Here is a 25,780-nt window from a genome sequence, read left to right on the forward strand (position 1 = left end):
TACTGAAAAAATCGGGGCAAAAAAGGTGAAAAACTAATTTCGACCTTCCCGTTGTTGATCTAATGCTTGCGTCGACCTTCCAGCCCTGTCGACCTATTTCATAGTGTCGACCCTATGACCCATACATTACTGCACAAGCTGCAACTATGTCGCTGGCCAGAAGGTGGCGGTGTAGCCGCTCGCTTGGCCTCACAGCACACCCACTCGGCCTTATGCCGCAAAGTATGTAATGGTACATTCCAAATATCCTCCGAAGGCTTTTGTGAGCTACTTACACAGATAAGTATATAGTTTTTTTTATAAACTACATACTAAAATCAGATACCGTAGCTAAAAGTTCTAACGATAAAGAAAAAAAAAAAAGAGAAACGCATCATCACCCCCCTCCGTGCCATTTGGTGTGCCCCAAACCCGGAAGTGTGGAGGAAGAAGTTGTTGGGAAAGTGGAGTTTTGCCCTCTCTTCCGCCCTCACGTGTGGCTGGTGGGATCGCCTGTTGCGCGCGTGCTCATGAATATGCAGAGTGTATGCTAATGAGGCAGGGTCAGCGTGTGCTGCAGGGGACAGCGCCGGGTCCAGGGCGGCAGCACCGGGGAGGATTACCTTCAGCAGCAGCGGTAGCATTCACTGCCCCTGCACCCTCTATCACCCTCTGAGTGAGGCCTCCGGGGAGTGTGAACCGGCGGCATGGACCCGCCAGCCGGAGGAGGCGGCTATGGAGGGGGCCCTCCGGCTCCCAGCAAGAGCTCCAAGGAGAAGAAGAAGCCGAAGAATCAGGAGGAAGGGGGAGAGAAGTCCAAGAAATTTGTAAGTTTGTGGCAGTCCTGGTGACAGTGTCAGTGCCTTCCCCTCCTCTGCCAGTGCCTCTTCCACCTCTGCCAGTGCCTCTTCCACCTCTGCCAGTGCTTCACCCTCCTCTGCCAGTGCTTCACCCTCCTCTGCCAGTGCCTCCACCCCCCCCCCACTTCCAGTGCCTCCCCCACCTCTGCGCCAGTGTCTCCAACTCCACTCCTCTGCCAATCTCCACCCCCCCTCTGCCATTGCCTCCAACCCCCCCTCTGCCAGTGCCTCCAACCCAGTGCCTCCCCCACCTCTGCCAGTGACTCCAACCCCCCCTCCTTCAGTGCCTCCAACCCGCCACTCTGCCTCCCCCCCCTCTGCCACTCTGCCAGTGCCTCCAACCCCCCCTCTGCCAGTGCCTCCCCCACCTCAGCCAGTGTCTCCAACCCCCTCTCCTCCAGTGCCTCAACCCCTCCCTGCCAGTGCCTCCCCCCCCCCCTCTGCCACTCTGCCAGTGCCTCCTCCCCCCCCCTCCTCTGCCACTCTGCCAGTGCCTCTGCAGTCAGGACCCTGCTTACCTGTATGTACAGAATCACACTCTGCCAGTGCCTCTCCACCTCTGCCAGTGCCTCTACCCTATCGGCCAGTACCCCTCCTTTATTTGACACTTCCTCTGCCACTGCTTTCAACCAGTTTGTTAGTACCCCCAACCCCTGTCTGACAGGACTCCCCCCTGCCTCTGCTTTTCCTCTGCTGCTGGGAAACTGTCTACTTGCAGAAACAGAAATGCACTTACCTGGAGGCAGAGGCTCAGTCAGATCCCACATACACATTCCTACCTGTATGTGCTCCTCTATACTGTGTCTGATGGTGGGGGGGGACACAGACCTGAAGTACTTAGAATTATTCCATGTCAGGGAACTGCTTACCTGTGCGAGCAGGGTTATACTGTGTCAGGGCCCTGCTTTACCTGTATGTACAGAATCACACCTATCAGGGCCCTGCTTTACCTCTATGTACAGAATCACACCTGTCGGGGCCCTGCTTTACCTGCATGTACAGAATCACACCTGTCGGGGCCCTGCTTTGCCTGTATGTACAGAATCGCACCTGTCGGGGCCCTGCTTTACCTGCATGTACAGAATCACACCTGTCGGGGCCCTGCTTTGCCTGTACGTACAGAATCACACCTGTCGGGGCCCTGCTTTGCCTGTATGTACAGAATCGCACCTGTCGGGGCTCTGCTTTACCTGTATGTACAGAATCACACCTGTCGGGGCCCTGCTTTACCTGTACGTGCAGAATCACACCTGTCGGGGCCCTGCTTTACCTGTACGTGCAGAATCACACCTGTCGGGGCCCTGCTTTACCTGTACGTGCAGAATCACACCTGTCGGGGCCCTGCTTTACCTGTACGTGCAGAATCACACCTGTCGGGGCCCTGCTTTACCTGTACGTGCAGAATCACACCTGTCGGGGCCCTGCTTTGCCTGTATGTACAGAATCACACCTGTCGGGGCCCTGCTTTACCTGCATGTACAGAATCACACCTGTCGGGGCCCTGCTTAAGGTGTAGACATTGAGAACATGACAACATTCCGTAGACCTGTGTTATTTTGGGGGGCTTGGACTGCACACCCCGATTCCAAACCTAATGAAAGGTGTTGTCATGTTCCATGTCAACACTATGTCTGCCGACATGGCAATGGCATACCCTTATATGCTGTATATTTGCAGGGCCAGGGACGGATTGGGGCTGTATAAGAGCCCTGTCACTGTAGTGTCCGTACAAAAAGTGGCCTGGTCGGGGCTAATTGGGAAAGTGGCCTCCTATACTCCCTTGACCTAATGCTTGTGTCGACTTATTTCATGTGTCGACATAATGTATATTGACATTCAGAGTGCCCCAGTCCCCTGCCACCTTCTATGGCCCAGTCACAACATTCTATATACGGATAATCACATGACCCAAGCTGAGGGCGCTCTGCACCAGTAATATAGTATCACTTCTTCTGACTGACTGCTTTGTTCTCCTGTATTGTAGTAACATTATAGGGTTGAAATGTCAGTAAAAATTATACAGCCTAAAGGGTGCATACAATTGGCGGCGTGAGGCACCGGGTGTCGTCTTTCTGTCTGTATCTCTGGTGCCTCGCTAGTAATGATGCAGTTTTCTTCCCCAATATAAGTTGGGGTATGGGTCATTGGGTCGGCCACTGAAGGACCATAGGCCTTAGGTTGACACCTGATATGTCGTCATGGCTGGGGTCGTAAGGTCGACATGAGTTTCTTGACTTCTTTTTTTGTCCCGAATGTCGACATGGACGCAGTCTGTGTGTACCCTGTCCCATCGCGTGGCTCGCTGCGTGCAGCACACTACTTTTTCCTCCCGCCACGCCGTAGTGGATGGTAGGGCATGAAATACCGCCTGGCTCATGACCATTTAAAAAAATATATATATTTTTTTTTTAAAAACTCATGATGAGCGTTTTCACTCTTGACCTTCCCATTGTCGACCTAATGCTTGTGTCGACCTATTTCAGGTGTAGACCTAGTATCCATATATTATAAACTGCACAAGAAAATCTGCGATATTCTGTGACCTGTCCAGCCGCATTTTGCCGCCAGTTGCATATGGCCCTAGTTGACCGCTATAGTGAATGTTATACATGGGTCACTGCCTGTGACTTTTTTTAAATTTAGGGAGGAATGTGTGTATTGTAGGAGCTTGTCCAGCAGGTGGGTCAGTGGGGAATTATTATTATTAACTTTTTGGGTACATTTTTTTTTTTTTTTGTCTCGGTCAATGTTGGTGGGGAACATTTGGAGGTGGCTTCCTAGAAGTTCTCCACCTGCCGCTTGCACTACGGGCCTTATTCAGATCGGAGCTCAGTACAAATTTGTTCGGAAAATGGTGTAAACCATGTGCACTGCAGGTGGGGCAGATGTAATGTGCAGAGGAATGCAAACTGTGTAGTAGAAACAGGCTTCTTGGGGATTTGCCCGTTCCTCTCCTGCTTGTGGCGGTACACGCTCAGCTATGTTGTTTGATATGTTACAAATAATTGAGAAGAACTTGTAAAACTAGTTTTTGTTCTTTTTAAAACCACATGTCCGGGTTGTGCAACATCAAATAGATCATTGTTTGGAGGTGTGCATGCAGCCTCAGCTCTTATTATTATTCCACCACGCGTACACTGTCCTGGAACTTGTAACGTGTAGTCTTCGGGCCATCAGAATTACTGCCTATACGTAGAACCTCATTGATTGTATAACTAGCACTGAGGTTTCTTTTGTGGAAATACATTTCTGTTCATTGTTCATACATTTGAGTTGTGTTTGTTATGCATTTTCTTTACCTTTTTTTTTTTTTTCTTTTTCTTTTATTTCTCTCGCTGCCTTGGTTATTTTGCTGTGCTGTGCAACTCTTTGTGGGTAGCCGTTTAATAATTTAGTGGCAGAGGGCTTTATGACTAAAATAGTTTGGGATCGCTGCCCAATGACATCACATCCTAAAAATACACACACAGCAAGAGATTTGATTTGGGTGATTGATCTGTGGGAAAGAGAGAAACCGGTTCTTCCGGTTCCCCACACTTTGAGGGTGATTCTGGTTGGTTTGCAAAAGCAAACGCCTTCTTCATTAATGGCAAAACCATGCTGAACTGCGGGTGTGGCAGATGTGTCATGTGCAGAGAGAGTGACGCCCCTTTCAGACCGCACAAATTAAACGCTATATTGCTGTTTCTTTACTGTTTCAAAAAGGTAATATGTGCGGTCTGAAAGGTCCAGAGTGAATTTACCGTTTTAAAATAACCGGTATTTTAAAATGGTAAAAAAGCAGGGTCCTACACGTTTCAGACCCGTTTTTTTTTTTTGCGGTCTGAAACGGTACCCAGGCAGCAGTGAGCACTATTTGTCCCCAGTGCCTGCATATTTAATGAGCCGGACACTAATTACATATGCGCATATGTAATTAGCCGCTCATTACATATGTGCATATGTAATACTCGGCCGGTTCGTTAAATATGCACTGCGCTGTCTCAGTGAGGACCTGGCTCAGAGGGGACCCCCCCTCAATGTGTTTAAGAAAACCCCCATGCGCCGGTACCTGCTGCTTTTTAAAAAAATATGGGACTTTCGGAAAATGGCTGCCCCATAGGAAAGACTGTTTGAAAAAACTGTCTTTGGTATGGGGGCAGCCATTTTCCGAAAGTCACTTTTTTTTATAAGCAGCAGGAGTCTGCACAGCCGGGATCCGCAAGGCATGAGGTACCGGCTGCACGGGGGGCTTTCTTAAACACATTGGGTGGGGTGGGGTGGGGTGGGGGTGGTGTTAGCCCTACTGGTTGAGGGGGGGGGGGGGGGGAGAGAGTGTCTGTTAAAACTGTAACACGCTGCCAGTGTCCAAAAACGGCTCTTAAATGGTAATATCCCGTTTAAGAGATGCGGTGTGAAAGGGGTTTTACCTGGCAGACCCGTTTCAAAATGCCTGGTCAAAGCCAGTTTTGTGGTCTGAAAGTAGCATTACATTTGGGGGAGGTGTGTTAAAACTGATATCTATATTGGGTACTTGTTTCCTAGCACGGCCACAATCTTATGGATCGTGTACCTTTAAGTTAAGGTACACGATCCACACGATGGACCCGATTTCCTTTGAAATCAGGTCCATTTTGCCGGCAAAGGTGCAAAATCGGGGGCATCGCGTCGGTCGGGACCATTAACATTGGTCCCGACGCGACCGACGCGATGCCCCCGATTTCCCCATAGGCTTCAATGTTAAAATATTTTTTAACATTGAAATCGTGAGGATCGCGTCGGTCTTGTGCCATTATAATGGCACAAGATGAGATGGACTTGATTAAGTCCATCTCACCTTTAAAAAAATGTGAAATGGGCCAATATGACCCATTTCACATTATAGATGTCCCCGTCGTCACCCCACAATAGACGCCAACCCGAAGCGTGGCGAGCGGCGGCGGTGCGCGTCCTCCGACCTTTTCATTCCCCTACTATCCACTAGGGCGTGGAGTGAGAATAGAATAGTGTGGCGAGCCCCGCGAGGGGACACGGATACCTTCACAGGTAAACGCGTCCCTTCGCGGGCTTCACAGGTATCCGCGTCCCCTCGCGGGGCACGCTGCGCTCGCCACGCTATTCTATTCTCACTCCATGCTCTAGTGGATAGTAGGGGAATGAAAAGGTCGGAGGACGCGCACCGCCGCCCCTCGCGGGCTCGCTGCGCTCGCCACGCTTCGGGTTGGCGTCTATCGTGGGGTGGGGTTTAAGTCGTTAAATTTGGGGGTCTAGGGAATATTTTACATTGAATCCAATGTAAAATCGGGTCCCAGGGACCCGATTTACATTTCATTCAATAAAAAAATCGGGTCCAAAATCGGGTCGGTCACGTCGATTGCATCGCATGCGACCAAATCGCATGCGATGCGATCGACCCGATTTTTCCGACACGACCACCCCGATGTAAATCGGTGTGGCCGTGCTAGGAAACAAGTACCCTATATTGTAGTGTAAAGGCCCCCTTACATTTGTCCGACTTGTCATAACGACAAGTCGGACCCGATTGTCCCAGCAGCTCCCCGGGAGGGATCACATGCGATGGCACTTCATGTGCCAAGTTTTGCATGTGATAAATCGCATGCGATTTATCACATGCCACTCCCGGGGAGCTGCAGGGACAATGGGAGCGGGGGACAGCAGCAGAAATATGCCCGCAAACAGAGAGTGGGCAGGGGGGGGGTCGGGGTGCAGGGAGCCGGGCAGGAAGCCGCTGGGCAGGGAGCAGGGGGGGGGGGCGGCGGCGGCGGCGCAGAGTACCAGGGAGCCGGGCAGGAGAACACGATGCAGCAGCAGCACTTCCAAAAAAAAAAGAAAAACCCCATACAAACGAATAGGAAGCCATTGATTGGCTGAGACCTCTCAGGCTGAGATCGCTGATTGGCTGAGAGAGGTCTCAGCCAATGAATGGCTTCCTATGCGTTTGTATGGCCCTTTTTTTTTTTTTGAAGTGCTGCTGCTGCAGCGTCTTCTCCTGCCCGGCTCCCTGGTACTCTGCGCCGCCGCCCCTGCTCCCGCTGATGCTGCCCGGCTCCCTGCGCCTGACTCTGGTAGGTCCCCTGTTGTGGGGGAGCACGGCTCCGGGCAGCACATAAAATTTAGCAAATCTTATGTGCAGCACGTCCGACCTCCCATCTCCGATCCGATGCGCACGGGGCCGCGCATCGGATCAGAGGGGATGTCACCATATGCGATTTGGGACGATTTCACGGCCCGATTCATCCGAATCGGGCAAAATCGTGCCCAAATCGCATAATGTAAGGGGGCCTTTAGAAAAAAAGCAGCCAGTATTTACCCTGCACAGAAACAAAATATGTTAAAACTGATATCTATATTGTAGTGTAAGAAAAAAAGCAGCCAGTATTTACCCTGCACAGAAACAAAATATGTTAAAACTGATATCTATTTTGTAGTGTAAGAAAAAAAGCAGCCAGTATTTACCCTGCACAGAAACAAAATATGTCGGCCAAATCTATCGGGACTCTCTGTGCAGTGGACGTGTATATGCTGCAAATTCTTTTTTAGGGTGGGCTGTAGGTCTGAGGGTGGGTCACGTTGTTGACGACTAATGCAAAAATGGTTTCATTTAGAAAAAATCAAACTGAAAACCCAATAAGATATAAGAAATCTGGGGTTGTGTATTGTACAGAATTATCTTGTGATGAGACTCCCATCTGAACATCTGAGGACATTCCTGTTAACCTGGTACTTGACCATCTGAAATGTTTGGTACAGATGTTGGATGTGAATTCCATTGTGGACCTTGCAGATCCTCCATCTGAGTAGTGATTTTATTTATTTTTTGTTAATTTTATGTGTTTTTTTAATTAATTAATTTATTATTATTATTATTATTATTATTATTATTATAGAAATTTGGGTACTTGTCTAGTTTCACGGCGGCCGATATATCGGATGTGATATCGGCCGATCCGATTTTTTTTTTTTTTTTTTTTTTTTTTAACCTGTTCATACCCCCACTATCCACTACGCATGGAATTGATTTTATATAGTGTGGCGAGCGCAGTAATCCGCGTCCCCTCGCCACGCTTCGGGCTCGCTGCGCTCGCCACACTATATAACATCAACTGCATAGTGGATATTGGGGTTATGAACAGATACAAAGTTGCATCGGATCGGCCGATATATCGCATCCAATATATCGACCGCCTTGAAAGTAAACATTTACCGAAATTTGGCCTTGCAGATGGCATTGAATTTTTTTTTATTTTTTTTCTTACATCTTGTACAAGAACACTGAAAAATCGCATTAAACATACAGTATGTGATGTGCACCGAAAAAATGTATAGACATTAATTTTTTGAAAACCAATTGGTGGATATATATGTTCTTTTTCTAAACTTACCATAAATATGCATATTAATGGCATACTATAGGTCTTTGATCTATAAACTGCTCCCCCCCCACTGGTAACCACACCCAGGAAACAGAATCGTGCCATGATACCGTGTAGTATTTCCTAGGAGGAAGTGAAAAACCACAATACTGTAATGATGTATACTGGTGATGTGCGCGGTGTTCAGACCTGATCGCTGTTGTGTATCGTCACAATCCGTGACGATCACAATAAGTAATTATACTTGTTCTTTCTCTTTGGCCAATGACAGTTCTTCCGATCAGCGCGTCTCGCCTTGCGCTGTCGCCAATCTCCGAGAGCTGGAAAAGTTAACCACCCTTAATTATATAGATTCCCATAATGCCGAGTGTAAACTATTTATCCCAATTAAAAGACGTACACGCTTATTTAACTTGTAACAGAAACACAAATTAAAAAGAACAAGAGACATTTATGCGTTGGCGTGTATTAAGTGCATGACACATCATTTACGTCTGTTGTGTTCAGCCGCGTCAGTTAAAAAACAAAAGCATTTCTTTTACTAGCTTATAATTCTAGCGACCTTGTTACTATGAAAGGCAGGGTGGTTTTCCCAAGATCTTTTGTTAATAGACTTTTTAAAGGACACATAGATATGATGATCGTTTTACCTTTTGTGTATTGTTAGAATTGATTTTGTCTTTATTTTTGAGTCTGTAGAGTCAGTTACTGCCCAACGATGCTAGATTCAGACCAACGAAACGATCCAGGAAATGACTGATAATCGACTAATTATCGTATAATAATCAATGAACTACCCTATAATTGATTTATTCTAAATTTATCTTTTTGAAATAAAATCCCATAATGTCTCCTTCTATATTAAGAAAAAACTAGTTAAGGTACTTGTTTCCTAGCACGGCCACAATCGCGGGCCCCGATTTTTCCCATTGAAATGCATTGAAAATAGTCAAAATCGCGTCGGTCGCGTCGTATGCGGCTAAAAAAGCCTTAAATGGTCCAGACGCGATGCCCACGATTTCCCCATAGGAAACAATGTTAAATGGCTCAATGTACCCGCGATGCCCCCGATTTCTCAAAGGGAACAATGTTAAATACCTCAATTTCACCAAATCATCATAGGGAACAATGGTAAATGGGCCAGAAAGCCCCCAAAACACCCCAGAACAGTGAAATGTCCCCCCAAAAGTACTTTACGCCACCCCACGATCAACGCGAACCCGAAGCGTGGCGAGCCCGCGAGGGACGGCGGTACGCGTCCTCCGACCTTTTTATACCCCCACTATCCACGTTGGCGTGGAGTTGAGAATAGAATAGTGTGGCGAGCGCACGCGGATACCTTCACAGGTAAACGCGTCCCTTCACGGGCTTCACAGGTATCCGCGTCCCCTCGCGGGGCTCGCTGCGCTCACCACACTATTCTATTCTCAACTCCACGCCGACGTGGATAGTGGGGGTATGAAAAGGTCGGAGGACGCGTACCGCCGCCCCTCGCGGGCTCGCTGCGCACGCCACGCTTCGGGTTCGTGTTGATCGTGGGGTGGCGTAAAATACTTTTGGGGGGACATTTCACTGTTCAGGGGTGTTTTGGGGGGTTTATGGCCCATTTAACATTGTTCCCTATGATGATTTGGGTAAATTGACCCATTTAACATTGTTTCCTATGGGAAATCGGGGGCATCGCGGCTAAATTGAGGCATTTAACATTGTTCCCTATGGGGAAATCGCGGGCATCGCGTCGCGACCATCGCACCCGATTTTTTTTAGTGCTTGCGATGGCCGCGATGCCCCCGATTTTTCCTCACGATGCCCACGATCATGATAGTTGTGGCCGTGCTAGGAAACAAGTACCCTAGTTAAAAGCCCGTCAAAATGACGGCTTAGTCCCTATCTGCCCCTACCTCCACTCTGTCTTCACAGCTCCCTCTCTCCACATCAAGCAAGTTTGAAACAGATCGTTTTGCTTTCACTTTCTGTTGAGACATTTGGTCCATTGAGTGGCCTCTAGTGGTCACGGGTGGTACTTCACCTCAGGCTGAGGTCCGTACACGCTGGGTTTTCCAAATTATATGAAAAGCACTCATTATATTCTGAGTCGATCCGACGGGTCTTGACCGACCATTGGGCCCTGGTGTAGTGTATACGTTAAACAATTATCGGGCCAATAACCCCTAATAATCTGTCAGGTCACCCCGGGAATTGTACCTGGTTTAACCCTTTGAGTGCTGAGCGACTTTGTCAAAATAGGTGTAAAAAAAATTGCAGAGGAAACATTTTTTTTTTTTTTGTAATTTGAATGTATATAACAAATGTGAGCAATGCTGGCATTTTTAGTGGTTCTTTTGCACATCTCTCTCAGAGAGATTGGCACTCAAAGGGGTTAAGGCATATTTTTTCCCTGCCTTTAGTTCAGTAAAAGTAATGTTTGTACAATTTTTGAAAAGAGGGAGCAAGCAAAATAATTATGTATGTGATTGTCTAGTTTCTGTTTGTCTCCCAAACACTGCCATCTGTAGGCAGCAAGTGAAACTACATCTGCTAGCTTTCGAAGCATTTGCTTCGAGTGGGCTTACAAGTACTAAAATATGGGGCCATTTAACCTTCAAGGCTATTGGTCAGCACGGTTGGCATAGCAGTTAGCATGAATACCTCAGAGCATGATGTCATGAGTTCGTCTTTTGATTGCAGCCAATCGGTGTGGAGTTTCTCATAAGATGACGTCACGTGTAGGCAGGAGATTACGATTGGATCTTTATCGGCCATTAGGTCATTGTTGTGGCTGGTCAGTCTACATTAGACCAGAAGTCGACCTGGCATCTACCAGGGAGCTTACAATGCCGACATGTTTGACTTACGATGCCTTTGTGGAGAATGCACGTAAATGGGTCATGCTGCATCCATAAATGCCAATGTATAGGCTAAGGCGCCAACGGGTTCCATTCCAACACCCGTTTTCATGCTTTGTCGAGTTATGATAACTAAAAACACACAATAGAATCCGCAATATCATTTCATGCCTCGGTGAATGAGAAATGTGTTGTGTTGCTATTTTCATGTTTGGGGATTAAATGATGTAAAGTGTTTCTTTTAGAGGTTTATTTTGCAACGTTATCCAGTGAGGCTGCTGGCAGCAGAGACAGACTGTTCCCTGAGGACTGGTTTTGGCTTTCCTGGTGGCATGAGTTTTTGTCAAGGTGCTGGAGGTCAGACTATTAGGAGAGACTGATGACACTTGTTTATCTCTTGGTCATGAATCACGAGGACGCGATCTCCAGATTATGATGCTCATTCTGAGTTGGGAGAACAGCAAAACGAAATCAAGGAGGAAATTTGCTCCTTGGCTGCACTGGTGGGTGGCAGATGTAACCTGCAGAGAGATGTAGTGGCGGGAGGGACGTGTCCGATCTCGAAGCTAAAGCTGCAGCACAAAAATATAATCTGTCCTGCATTTTTTTTTTTTTTTAACTACAGGAGCCAGGATGAAAATTTAGGAACCAGACATCTTAGTGCTGCTTACCTACATGCTCGTTGCTACGGGTTGCATGCTCTTTGCCTGAGGTACATGCTCATTGCCACAGGGGATTACCCCTCCACCTCTTCCATCCCCTTCCCAACATTACCAAGCACAGTAACTGCAACAGTCAGACAGGGCGGTGGACAACCCGCCATCGGAACAGGTCTGCGGCTGTTTCGGAGCTTGCTGTCCCATCAGGAGCTTCTACTGCCACTCCTGGTTGGCTACCGAACTGCGAGCCAACTCTGATTGGCTCCAGTTTTAAAATGGCCGTGGAGCTGCTCTGATACAGCTGGGTGAGTTGTCCACCGCTCTTGCAAGCGCACCACTGGCCGTCCGCGAGCAGGATCTGCTTCCTCCCTCCCTGCAAAAAATCTGGTTCCTAGGAAGCCAAATCTTGTTGCCATGGCGACCTGGCCCCCGGGATTTCTCGATCCCTGGGGTAAATGCATGAAATCACTTTAAGAACTTAAAATATGCTTGGAAAACTTAATAGTAGGATATTAGCGGGAATAACCGAACCAAAGTAATTCAATTGCTGCCTTTTTTTTTTTTTTTTTTTTTTTTTTTTAATACTGCAAAGTGGGATATACCATTATCAGTGAAGATAATTGCTGTTAAAATATTTTTGGGGGCTATCCAATGAGCTCCGCTGCCTGCCTCCTGATTCCCTGATGCCGGAACTGATCAGGCACCAGAAGAATAATCACCAATAAGAAGCGGCCACACTTTTCGAATTCTCTTCCTATTCTGTTTCTCTTTTTTTCATTGTTAACAATGGTGTTAGGAGCATCTGATTGGCTGTCTAGTTTGTCGCAGAGGCGTCGGTCACGGACTAGCTATGCAGATTGCGGTATGCGATTTGCTGGCACTCGCCCTGCAGGACCTAGTCCTTATGGTTTTGTCATTTGCTGCCATTGCAGATTTAAAAGAGTGTTACAGCGCCTCCCGTGTGTACATTGTGCTATTACGCAATCCGATGTACAAGCAAAATGTCTTTTTCACACCATTGACATTCGCCGTGTCAACAGCAGATGGTTGACATCATTTATGTCAACACCTGCAAAATACAGACGTCGACATGGACGCCCAAAGTGTACCGCGTCATGCTTCAAGCATGGTTCTTCAATAAACTCGGCACACTGTTCTATTCTCCCTCTATGCCCTAGTGGAGGTTGGGTATAACATACTGCCTGTCGTCACATGTTGGCTAAAAAAAAAAAAAAACATGAAAAAAAATTTGACTGTCGACATAATGCTTGTTTCGCCTTTCCAACCCTGTCGACATAATGACTTATACTGTCCCAATAGCCTTGCTATAATTTACTGCCACTTCTTCTAAATAAAGTACTTTTTAATTAGCGAGATAATAAATGTAAACTTTGTGGTTTGTTTTATTCTGTTTCTAAGAGACTAATAGTATAAACTTACTTAACATTAAACATTGTTTATTAGAAACACCCTTATAAATAAATTATCAAGCGGTGAAGAACAGCTGTAGAAAGTCCTAAAACATGATCCGACCGTGGTCTGCATGCGACCTCTCAAGCGTAAATCATTAGAGACGTCGAAAATCGGGAATCCCTTTGGAAAATGTTCGCGAGTCTCTTTTTGGGAACATGCGACTTCTGAGCTGCTTGTTAGTGAGGGGGCTGGATGCACAGTACTTCCCCCGGCACAGTGTGTCCTGTACTTAGCGGCTGGCATATTAGCAACTTATTTAAGAGTCCCAGAGGAGAGTTCTGATCTACTGAGCGGTAGAATGTGTATTCTGTTCCTTAATGTGTACATCCAGTTCTATGTTGCAGAAAAGGGGAGCGCTCCAGAAAACTGGGGCTTGTTGGCCTTGTTCTCTAGGCGTGATGTATCCTTGGATGCAGCTCCACCAGTGGGATTCATCCAGACATCCAGAGTAACCACCGGGAAGCCGGCATTGGGTGTTTTTATACATGAGACGCCCCTTGCAGCTTTTGCATAATTCCGCTCAACCGCCATGTAGAAAGACTGTGCTACTAATGTCCTCCTCTGCATTAGCACCATAGTCCTCTGTGGATTCTGGTTTATAAGGCAGGATTCAACTTTGTTGGCAAAGCAAAAAAGGATGCGTTTGGGCAAAACCATACTGCACTGCAGATGTAACCTGTGCAGAGAGAGTTAGGGGTAAATTCACTAAGATGGAAGATTTGTGTGGAGGGGTGGTCAAACTGAAATGTAAATTGTAGTGTAACAATAAAGCTATTGTACATCTGTGGGCTACATGCAAAGGCAGCCAGTATTTACCCTGCACGGAAACAATATAATTTTTTTTTGCTTCACTTGCATAGCAACATGTTTGTTCCACACACAAAATTTCTATCTGTACTGAATCTGGCCTATAGTTCATTATTTTACTAGTCATTTCTCCTAATTTAGTGCTCTTTATCGGTCTGTACCAACCGGACTCCTACATCAAATACACCAATGTCTACTTACCGCTAGGGTATGCTGCTATGCGATTTGGCTCTTTGTGGGTTAATTACCTGTGATGATTATTTTATACCTAGGCAACCTGTAGCACTCTTGCTCTGGGGGAAACTACAAGTCCCAGCAGGCTGTGTGCCTTGTAAGAAAGACAAGTTTCCTTTCTCTGAAGTAGGAATCAATGATACATCAAAAACAATTATTTTCTTTTCGCCTTTCATCCTGACAGCGTAGCTTTTCATAGACTCCAAATACTTACCTCTTTTATATTGTATTCTTCTGTTCTTTCCAATGTTTGATCGTTCTGTAGATCTTTGATTAGAACCCTGATACTTGTACCAACCCAATACTACTTACTGTTGGTGTGTGACACTAGCAACTCTCACACTGCTGGCCTTATAGGTTCTGGCATAAGATGCACACTGGAAAGCAATCTGCTGGAAACCAAATTTTACCTTCATGATGCGTTTAAATAGTCACAAGGGGTAAAAGACGGACGTTCATCCTCTGTAACGGTCATAGAAAATGTAAGTTTAAATCTCTATATCTGAATAGAGTGTAATGCATAACTGAGAATAAGGCTGACCACAGTAGGTGCCTGACCCAAATCTTATACGTGCCCGCTCTACGTTACTCCAAGTAGATGTGTTGGTGACTTGGTATTAAAGGATAATTGGGCTTGTTGGAGGGTAGGGGTCATAGGGTCAACTCGGTGAAGGTTAAACACAAGCATTAGGTCAACAATGGAACGGCCGATAGTCAAAAGGTTGTTTTTTGCGTTTTTTTTTTATGGATCGCTGCGTTCAGCACACTATTTTATTCTCCCACCATGCCGTAGTGGATGCTAGGGTATGAAATACCGTCTGTCGGCGTGAAAAACTCGTGGACCTTCCCACCCTGTTGACCTTGGCCATATCGACATTTTTCAGGTGTTGAGCTTCAGCGGGCAACCAAATGTATGTTGACCTAGCGACCGTGTCCCTTGTCGGAAACCTCAGACCTCCCTGCCTAAGATGCTGCTGATGTTACGTCTCCTGGGCTTGTTATTCATACAACCTCTGTGACCGGGGGGGGGGGGATTGATTGGGTGTGGTCTAGCGACAATGTCTAATGCTGCCCATACATATGTGCGATTGCATTCGATTCGATGTCGGGTTCGATTTTCCCTTCAAGCTCACCATTTGATAAATCGCATGAAATTAGCATTTTAGCGCATTCGATTTTGCATTCGATCATGCGATTTATCGAATGTACCATGCGATAATTTTTTTTTGGCGGGGTCGCATGGTCGAAATTAAATGAAGCATAAAAGTATACAGCAAGAAAGTATACAGCATATAAAGTGGGCAGTGTTGTTTATAAATTAATAAAAACATTGCTGTTCAGTGCTGTAGCCTGATTACCTTTTCCCCAGCAGCATGGGAGCCCAGCAGCGTGCATCCAGCCTCCTCTCTAGTCATGTGCACAGGGTGGGGGGAAGAGGAGGGGCCCAGGAAGTGTCCTGAACTCTTCAAGAATACACGTCGCCATTTAGAAAAATCGCATGCGCACAAACCAGCTTTCGACCACACATACAATTCGAGAAATATTATGTGCAGTCCATAAGACCGTGAGACGCGACATTCGAGCGGCGTGCCCGCGCATCGCGTCGAATTTTTACACATTTTGTACATGCAATCCTTCGATTAATCGACCAGATGCGGTTGAAATCGAAGGATTATCTCACATTATGTATGGGCAGCAATAAGGTGGCCATACACACGCAGATTTATCTTCAGATCTGTCTGGTTGGAGCAAAAACATGGTTATGGATGAGAGCAAATGACAGTTGACCATTTGCTTGGAAATGCTGGAAAACTGACAAACTGTCATTCATCCATAACCATGTTTTTGTTCCAACCAGTCAGATCTGCAGATAAATCTTACTAGTGTATGGGCACCTTAAGTCTTTAGTCATTAGGTTGACAGAGATCTATTAAGCCTAAAGAGATAAACTGGAGATAAAGTGGGAAGGAGGTAACGCACCAGCCAAAAGAGATAAACTGGAGATAAAGTGGGAAGGAGGTAACGCACCAGCCAATCAGCTGTGTTTGAAATATGACAGTTGGGAGTTGATTGGCTGGTCCCGAATTCAGTGATCTGCGAGCATATAAGTGTCAGTCTACACTGACTTCTATTAGTGAATGGCAGAAAAATTGTTTTATGTTAAGCGACGCATCTTCTTGCATGGGGGTCATTCAGCCGGACAGCGTTTACATGCAGCTTAGCGAATAGTTCTGAATCAGGCCCAAAGTGTCTTCATTTAAAAAAAAAAATTTTTTTTCCGTTTTTCCATTTTTTCGACAAAGGGATCCAATAAATATATAGGGAAGTCACTCAAATACAGGGTTATAAAACCACAGGTCGGGGTATATCCAGTAAAGAACACACAGCAAAGACCATGTTACAGATACAACTGAATACGAAGCCTTCTTAGTATAAAATACAAAGACCAAGCAATGTCATTAGATGTCCTCTAACAGGGCTTAGTGGTATCCAATCCAAGACTTAATGACGGTGATCGGGCAATCGGATTGGTTATGAGAGCTCTGCCGCATTCCATTGGCCAATCACTTTTCAGCTCCTATACTCCACCCAAACCAAATGGGTCTGCCAGCTAAAACCCCTTTCACACCGCATGTCTCTTAAACGGTATTTCAGTGCAGTTTTTGTCCCTTCATAACGCTGAACCCATTTAAACCCATAGATAACGGTGGATGAAAAAAAACGTGTTAGGACCCTTTTAAAAATACCAGTTCAATAGAACCGGTAAATTCACTCAGACTGCACAAATTACCGTTTTGAAACGGCAAAATAACGGGTAAAAAGTGAGGTCTGAAAGGGGCTTGAGTAGCTGCCCAGTAAGGCATTGTATGACCTCATGCATACGGCATATATTGATCCTTCTGTTAGCTGGTTCGCACTGTGCTATTCAAATTTTAATATTTAACTCGATCATGTGTTGGGTGTATTTCCATCCCTCTTAGGCTGGCATTGGATCACCTGAGCCGCTGACACTTACTCTCGTAAAGTACTATATTTAATAGCTGTGTTATGTATGGCAGTCTTTATAGTGTACATCCTAGCACCCTGCCACTGTCACACCCATGCAATTATTCTTTCCTGTCTGCGGTGTTGCTCTCTGCTCTGATGCTCAGCGCTGAGATACAGAACAGTGTGTGCTAGAATCACCAGAACAGAGAGCGATGGCAGAGTGCTAGAATAAACTCTCATTTATATCATACTATTTATGAGTCTGTGGGTAGTACAGCCGAAAGCATGATACATGTTGCTGATTTAGAAGTGCCACATAGCTATTGTGTAAATCACTTTAGCAGTGAGCGGTGGCAAGGTATGGCATCCTTGTTGCCTAAAACGACTCATTGCAGGAAATTATGCGGTCTGGATTTGAGTATATTGAGGCTTCTTTGCCTCTAGAGTATATTGAGGCTTCTTTGCCACAGTGCACAAATATGAATAGCAGAGAGGGATTCTAGAGCCCCCAATAACTAGAATGACTGGCCGCAGATCTCTCTTAATGGTTGTCTACCAGCAGGAGATGCGCCCATCAGTAGTGAATGTGACCACTAGTGTCCTAAGTTTCCTAATATGTTTCTGGGCCCTAGGTCTTGCGGGCCCCTTTATAATTGGGTTACATTGAATGTTTCAATTGTCTAAGTAGGCCTGATTCAGACCTGATTGCAAAAATGTCCCAGTCCCGCTGGAAGCCGTTTACCATCTAATTAATTTTACACTTGGCTCCATTCATCGAATCCGCCGCGTAGCCCAGGACTTACTTGGCGGTTGCGATAAACACAGGCACACCCGGGCTGCTACTGACGTCACTCACCCTCCCCTAACTGCCTTGTGTTGCACACACGCATTACGGCCCGTATGCTTCCACAGTCCGATATTCGTCCCCTGTGCAAATTCGCAGCTCCTGCGATCAGGTCTGAATTAGGCGCAGTGTCCTCATTACTGGGAGCTGAGTCGCACAGTTGTTGCAGCAGATTTCCTGGGTGGCTGATTGTGTCACCTGGCCTTCCTGTGAACACCAAGGTCTATTTTTCAGCATATTTCATGTTTTTTTTCCTTTGTAAAGAGGAGCGTGCCTAAACATGACCTTTCCAGCTCCAGCGCTTGCTAAACCGCCCCAGCATAGAATATTACATACACTGTGGGGAGATGAAATGTTTCAGCACTAATGGACCGAAACGTGTAGTGGCCAATAAAACATTTGCTCTGATACTCTAAGCTGCGTTTTAACACGGCATCTTGAATCTGATTGGTTGCTTATGGTTACTGCACATATCTGCACTTCAGATAGTAATATAACAGAAAAAAAATAAGTCACTAAGTGCTGGGCACCCCCCCCCCTCCCGTTCACAACTGACCACACCCCCTTTTTGGTCACACTCTTCAATCAGATGGTAGCACCTCAGTGCCCTGCCGCATCCTAGCGGGAACACTAAAGTCGGCCTTCATTAGTATATTTTTGTATTTCAGGTAGTTCTGCAGCAATCTGAAATATTTAAATCTATATCCAAATTCAATATCCAACACCATGCCGTGACTGTGCTTGGGTTGACATTCTTTTGTGCGTCTTAGTCGCAATGCGATAAAACTGCTTCACAAGACTACGCTGATTCAGTTGACGTGCAACGCTTGTGTGTGTATGCGACAGAACTGTGCGCAATGCTGCGATACAGCGACTGCACTTTTTTTTACACCACAAGTTCTGTTGTGCTTCATCTGGGGTTTTGCACATATTGATGACTTCCTGTGCGCTTAAAGTCGCAGGCCTCTATTGCAGATTGCGCCTGTAGTGTGATTAAGACGTAAATTTAAGGAAAAAGCTACACAGCTCAGTGTGGCTCACTCAATCCAAGTGTCTTGGTGTATTGATGCTAGGAAGTGGTGTCACTAGGCTGGGGGCTGCTCTCAGCTTGTAACCTTTGAGAGGGTTGAAAGCAAAATGCCGGCTCCTCCTCAGTAATAGGAGCCAAGTGCTGCACTGTAGCAATATGTGCAGCATTTGGCTCCTGTGACAGTGAAGGAGCCGTCAATGTACCCGGTCAATATCCTGGGGCAAGCATGCATCTCGTGGACCCCCAGAGTGATAAGTACTGGCTATGGGCATTGTTTCCAAGCTTCCTTACCACACTTTCATTTCGAAGGGCATAGGGACAGCACTGAGTCTGTGTACGAGGACACATCTATACCTTAATATCCATTAATTAATTCTATATTCCTCAGCAGACTAGATAAATCCTGAATATATTTTCCCAAATCCTATTTTGGATGGTGGCTCCCAAGTACAGGTCTGTATCAGCACCCAGACGTTTGACAACTTTTACACTCTTTGTATAAGCTACATACATGAGTTTTGTTGGTCAGCAATACACAATCCTTGGTGTGTTATTCAGGGGATTTGCATGCTTCCCAAGCTGTGCAAACAAGAGGCAACAGTATCAAACACAGATCACCGTATAAAGCGAGTTCCCGACGTTGTATAATGATTTCCCTAAGGAACCTGCGCAGAAGCACTTGAGAAATGTCATTTTGTGTTACTTCCCTGCCACACACACACAGGGATAGTCTCACGTTTTCACGACCTAGATTTTCCTTTCAGAATGTTCAAATTGTTACTTGTGGATTTCCTGGAGGTGAAATCCCGGCGGAGGGATCCCGTCACTGCAATTATTGTAATCAAACAGCCGCTGGGTATGATTAAAGCGAATTGCTGGTAATAGAACCTCCCGCAGAGACCGCGGCCTGTCTCTTCTACTCTGTTATTGACCCATTTTTGCTCACATATTGAAGTTCTCTTTGGTGCGTTGTCCTTCATTGAAGCGTATATACTGTAGTATATGGCTATACGCAGGGCAGGAGACTTTCCCCAAGAGTCCACAGGTTTTTATTAAACCTAGATTTTATACAGACCTAGTCATCCGTATTTAAAAAATGATTCCCCCAGCTTCTCTAAGCCATGGCTATGCTATTCTCAGAACATGTTTGCTCTACTTGGTTGTGTAACAGAATAGGGTTGGTACACAATGGACCCTATTTCTGATTGTCCTGAGTGAGCTTCCGTACACCTAGGGCGGAGCTTTTCAACCTAGCGGCCCGTGGGCAGGATGCAATACCGACACTGCAGCAATCCGGTCATTTTTCGATGCATTCTCGTGTAGGGCAGGGATGTCATGCCATACTGTTTTGTTTGCCGCTGGGCCAGCCCAGAATACCGTACATAGGACGCTTGTCAGCTGCTTTGCCAGGGTAAGCTAAGAGGCTGCCTGACTGGCCCAGAACACTGCACATGGAAAAAATCCTGTGAGACTTTACTAGCGGCTGGTGCACCGAGTCTCTGGGTCACCGAGTCTCTGGGTCTGTACAGGAAGTGTTGTAATAAAGCAGTCTGGTCTGCTCTATCGCACACAATGTACAAGTGTCCGATATCACATTACTCAGCACAGTCTCCTTGTGTGCCCTGCGTTGTGTTGTGACTAAGACGCAATATAACATTTTAATAAAAAAATCTAGCCTGTCTGAGCAGTCTTATGCGGTGTGTGTGTGTGTGTGTGTGTATAATGCGAAACCAGAGAATATAATTTAGTGCATGGAGAGTTCCTGTCTTCTATACCGCACTCTGTCCTGTGGAGAACTCAGATATGTTATCGGGAGGGCCCACTCACTCGCTTCCTCAACTGTGACCTCCTCTTGTGGGTTCTGTTACTTCCTAATTATAACTTTCTACATTTCTGGGCCTTATCGGATAAGAAGACTCGCTAGTCTGCGGGACACCCTTCAGGCTGATTACACGTACTCCACTATATGACTACTGCGTGTCCCCCCTCCTTTTAGTGTAGTCATTATTTCCCCTGAAAGTGGACCAATCATTTTATTGTCGTCTTCAATGTTTGTTACGTGTTCTGGATCTTTATTTACGTCTTCATGAAATTGATGATCTCAGGGCTGCAGAAGCTGCCCACTGGTGGGGCTGTGACATCTTAGGGTATGGTACCTCCCTGGCAGGCCTGGCGAATTCATGTATGGGCCCCGTTTATTACAATTTGCATTTTAATTCCACGTTACAGTAGCCTTTTGCCATGCCCAATGGGGAAGGTGTGTAACATGTGCAGAGAGTTAGATTTGGGTGGGGGGTGTCCAAGCTGAAATCTAAATTGCAGTGTAAACACCAAGCTGCACAGCATTTGTGGGCTGCATGCAAAAGCAGACAGTATTTACCCTACACAGAAAACCTAGAAATACATCTGCTCCCCTTGCGTGGCAACACGGCTTGTTCCAGACAGTTACTTGCATTTTTTCTCCTTTACTTCCAAACACAAATCTGTCCCAAAGTGCCCAATATGATGAAGGGAATCATGTCATCAATATGAAGTTTAATGTCTCCATCCATGGCTAAGGGATCCTTCGGCACTTCAGCTGTTGTTGAACTACATATACCAGCATGCCCTGCTACAGTTTTTCTATTTGACCATGCCAAAACGGTTACTGGGCCTGCAGGTGGACAGGGTAAAGCTTGGCCATACATATACAGATTTATTGGCAGATCTGGCTGGTTGGAACAAAAACCTGGTAATGGATGAGCGCAAATGACAGGTGACCGTTTGCTTTGAAAATCTGGAAAACTGCCAAAAACTGTCATTTAGATATTACCAGGTATTTGTTACAACCAGCCAGATCTGACAATCAATCTGTAGATGTATGGCCAGCTTTAGTATACTCAATCCGCCCCTGTCGGTGGTCTGTTTCGCGGGATCTGGTGCCGGTTTTCTGACCACCAGCGTACAGCCCGCCAGTCACACATACTGAAACCGTCCTCGGTATAAATAATGAGCCTCCTTAGGGAGACTTATCCACACAGATTCTCCCGATGGATCAGGTACTTCTCTATGACTCCCTGTCCCCTTCCAGTAACCCAGAACATGGGACACCGACTCACACGGCTGCCATTTAAATAGCATTTTTCCGAAGCGTCTTCTGCTTTTATAGATGATTCATTTATTTTTTTCCTGCGCATTGGGCTTAATCAGAATGATCAAGCTTTTGAAATGACGCGGATAAAGTGAACATTGAAATGTGAATGTACGAAGCGGGGGTTCTAAGTGCAGCCTCGAGCTTTCCGCAGTTCCTTGAGTAGCAGCCATTGTTCTTGTGTGTCACTTGTATGTCACATGCTGCTAAGCTGTGTTATTATGTGTGAATCCACTTATGTGTACAAAGCCTGGAGCGCCTGATCCAGTCACAGAGAGGCCTCGCGTGTATTTATTTATTGCCAGTTATTTATATAGCGCACACATATTCCGCAGCGCTGTACAGAGAATATTTGAACATTCACATCAGTTCCTGCCCCAGTGGAGCTTACAATCTATATTCCCTAGTTAGGGCCATGGTGGGAATGGAACCCATGACCTTAGCGCTGTGAGGCAGTAGTACGAACCATTACACCATGCGTGCTGCTTTTACCCTTCCATGTATACTACACAGCCATTAAGTGCCGCAGTCTCCACGGAGCTGAACATAATTGATACATACACACGGTCATTTTGAGAAGTGCGCTCAAAAGTATATTTGTCAAATACGTACTGTGAGGTCAGTGGTTAGGTTTGGTTATTTATTGTGTTGCCGTGGATACCCCCACATGTGTTTGTACTCTGTAGACTGCGGAACATGTAACTAGTTATTTTATAAGTGTGACAGCGTAGCGATTCTGTCCTTTGCAAAAGGTGAAATCATTTGTAGGATGAATCATAGGAAGCATTGCAAAAAAAAAAAAAAAAATCTTAAGGAAGGTATCCAATTACCTGTGAGGAAACATTGGGAGAGAAAAACTGCAAGTTAGTATTTATTTAGGCTGCGGGGAATGGGTTTTAGGCACTAGTGGGGAGGGATAGGGTTAGGTGGGAGGGGGGATTAGGTTGCAGGGAGGAAGGGTTAAGGCAGGCATGTCCAAACTGTGGCCCTCCAGCTGTTGTGAACTACACATCCCAGCATGCCTTGCCATAGTTTTAGCATTCTCTAATAGCAAAACTGTGGCAAGGCATGATGGGATGTGTAGTTTCACAACAGCTGGAGGGCCATAGTTTGGGCATGCCTGGGTTAAGGGGTATCGGGAAGGTATGTTAGTATACTTACCTGGCCGTTGTGGGGATTCCCTGATGTTACTTCGTTAAAGGACAGTATTCCAGTGCTGTGAGTAGTTTGCTTAGAGCACTTTTTAGAATGATTTCAGAACGTCTCCCGTCTTCCGACTTCCACCGCTGATGCGTAACACTTCCAGCATCTGCTGTCCCAGTTTGTTCATCAGCTGTGCGATAAGTGATCAGACCTGAAGAGTTTGTTGCATGTACATTATTTCTTTGCTCGACTTTCTTTGTAGTCATTCGGATTTGATCTGGGGTCCTATATTGTGCCTCTAAAGCTAGGTACACACCTAACGATGGTGCGACACATCGGCCATGCGATGTAACAATACATCGATCGCACAGCCGTAAACAATATGCTGTACAACTACACAACATGCCCTTGTATGCTACATGTTATACCGCGTCGGCGGTTCGGAGAGCGGATCAGTGTGTAGATGCAAATCCGCCAGTTAGTCATCGCCCTTCTCTGTGCGCCAGGATTTGTTCTTTTCTGCTTGCGCTGAATTTGTTTTTCTCCGGAATCATCTCATTATTCACAATGCAGTGCGACAAACGCCATTGGTACTCTTTACTTAGCACGGCGCCCATCGCGGGCATTGAATGCACTAAAAAATCGGGTGCGACGCGATGCCCGCGATTTCCCATAGGGAACAATGTTAAATGTCTCAATTGACCCGATTTTCCTGTTCAATGCCTCAATTGACCCGATTTTTCCATAGGAAACAATGTTAAATGGCCCACAGAGGCCAAATAGGCACCCTGAAGTGTGAAATGGCCCCCACAATTGTTAACGCCACCCCACGATAAACGTGAACCCGAAGCGTGGCGAGCGGCGGCGGTACGCGTCCTACGACCTTTTCATACCCCCACTATCCATGTCGGCGTGGAGTTGAGAATAGAATAGTGTGGCAAACGCGAAGCGTGGCGAGCGCAGCGGATACCTGTGAAGTCCGCGAAGGGACGCGTTTACCTGTGAAGGTATCCGCGTCCCCTCGCGGGGCTCGCTGCGCTCGCCACGCTTCGGGCTCGATGGCTCGCTGCGCTCGCCACACTATTCTATTCTCAACTCCACGCCGACGTGGATAGTGGGGGTATGAAAAGGTCGTAGGACGCGTACCGCCACCGCTCGCCACGCTTCGGGTTGACGTTGATCGTGGGGTGGCGTTAACAATTGTGGGGGCCATTTCACACTTCAGGGTGGCTATTTGGCCTCTGTGGGCCATTTAACATTGTTTCCTATGGAAAAATCGGGTCAATTGAGGCATTGAACATGAAAATCGGGTCAATTGAGACATTTAACATTGTTCCCTATGGGAAATCGCGGGCATCGCGTCAGTCGCGTCGCACCCGATTTTAATCAGAATCAGAATCAGAATCAACTTTATTGGCCATGTGTGCTTGCGCACACTAGGAATTTTTTGTGGATTTTACAGTGCAGGATCAACCAGGGAGGGGAGGGGGGGGGGGGGGGACATTTACATACATTAAATTGAGACATTATATGCAGTAAACACATGCCCGCCGAGCTGCACAGCGCCTAGGCAGCCATCAGCGGCGCCACTGGTCGTTGCAGCAGCCGGTAGGTAGCAATATAAGCAGGGACAGTACAATACCACACAGGGAACATATACCCGCCGAGCTGCACAGCGCCTAGGCAGCCATCAGCGGCGCCACTGGTCGTTGCGGCAGCCGGTAGGTAACAATATAAGCAGGGACAGTACAACATCACACAGGGAACATATACCCGCCGAGCTGCACAACGCCTAGGCAGCCATCAGCGGCGCCACTGGTCGTTGCAGCAGCCAGGTAGGTAGCAATATAAGCAGGGACAGTACACTACCACACAGGGAACATATACTCGCCGAGCTGCACAGCGCCTAGGCAGCCATCAGCGGCGCCACTGGTCGTTGCGGCAGCCGGTAGGTAACAATATAAGCAGGGACAGTACAACATCACACAGGGACCATATGCCCGCCGAGCTGCACAACGCCTAGGCAGCCATCAGCGGCGCCACTGGTCGTTGCAGCAGCCAGGTAGGTAGCAGTATGAGCAGGGACAGTACAGTTATCACATAAGGGACAAATACCCGCCAAGCTGCACAGCGCCTTAAGTGCATTCAATGCCCGCGATTTTTTTAACCTGCAATGCCCACGATCAAAATCGTGGGCGCCGTGCTAGGTAAAGAGTACCACGCCATTCACTAGACTGATTTACTCTTTTTTTTTTTTTTCTTTGACACTGTTTGACAAATCGGGAATGTTGTCTAATGTACATGCAGAATTGCGCGCTCCTGAGGATGGCATACAAGATCATTTGCTTCACCAGGCTGCGCGGTCGTGTGTGAGGTCGTGTTGTTTCAGCATTCATCAAATCGCTCAGTGTGTT

At 46.6% G+C, this 25,780-nt stretch overlaps 1 protein-coding gene across 3 annotated transcripts in view; it reads left to right on the forward strand.

The window, feature by feature from the left end:
• Positions 1-429: 429 nt before the first annotated feature.
• The window catches only part of DIAPH1 (diaphanous related formin 1), a 183,660-nt gene continuing 158,309 nt past the window's right edge, over positions 430-25,780 (forward strand). For 2 of the 3 annotated variants that reach the window (XM_083181344.1, XM_083181345.1), the window contains exon 1: positions 431-806. In XM_083181344.1, coding sequence (XP_083037470.1) covers positions 687-806 — 120 coding nt within the window. In that variant the 5' untranslated portion in view covers positions 431-686. Of the gene's footprint in view, positions 807-25,780 lie in introns of all 3 variants that reach the window. The other variant, XM_083181346.1, reaches the window with a different exon arrangement.

Source organism: Crinia signifera, chromosome 4 (genome assembly GCF_055691185.1).
Source record: "Crinia signifera chromosome 4, ASM5569118v1, whole genome shotgun sequence".
Classification (NCBI taxonomy): Eukaryota; Metazoa; Chordata; class Amphibia; order Anura; family Myobatrachidae; genus Crinia; species Crinia signifera.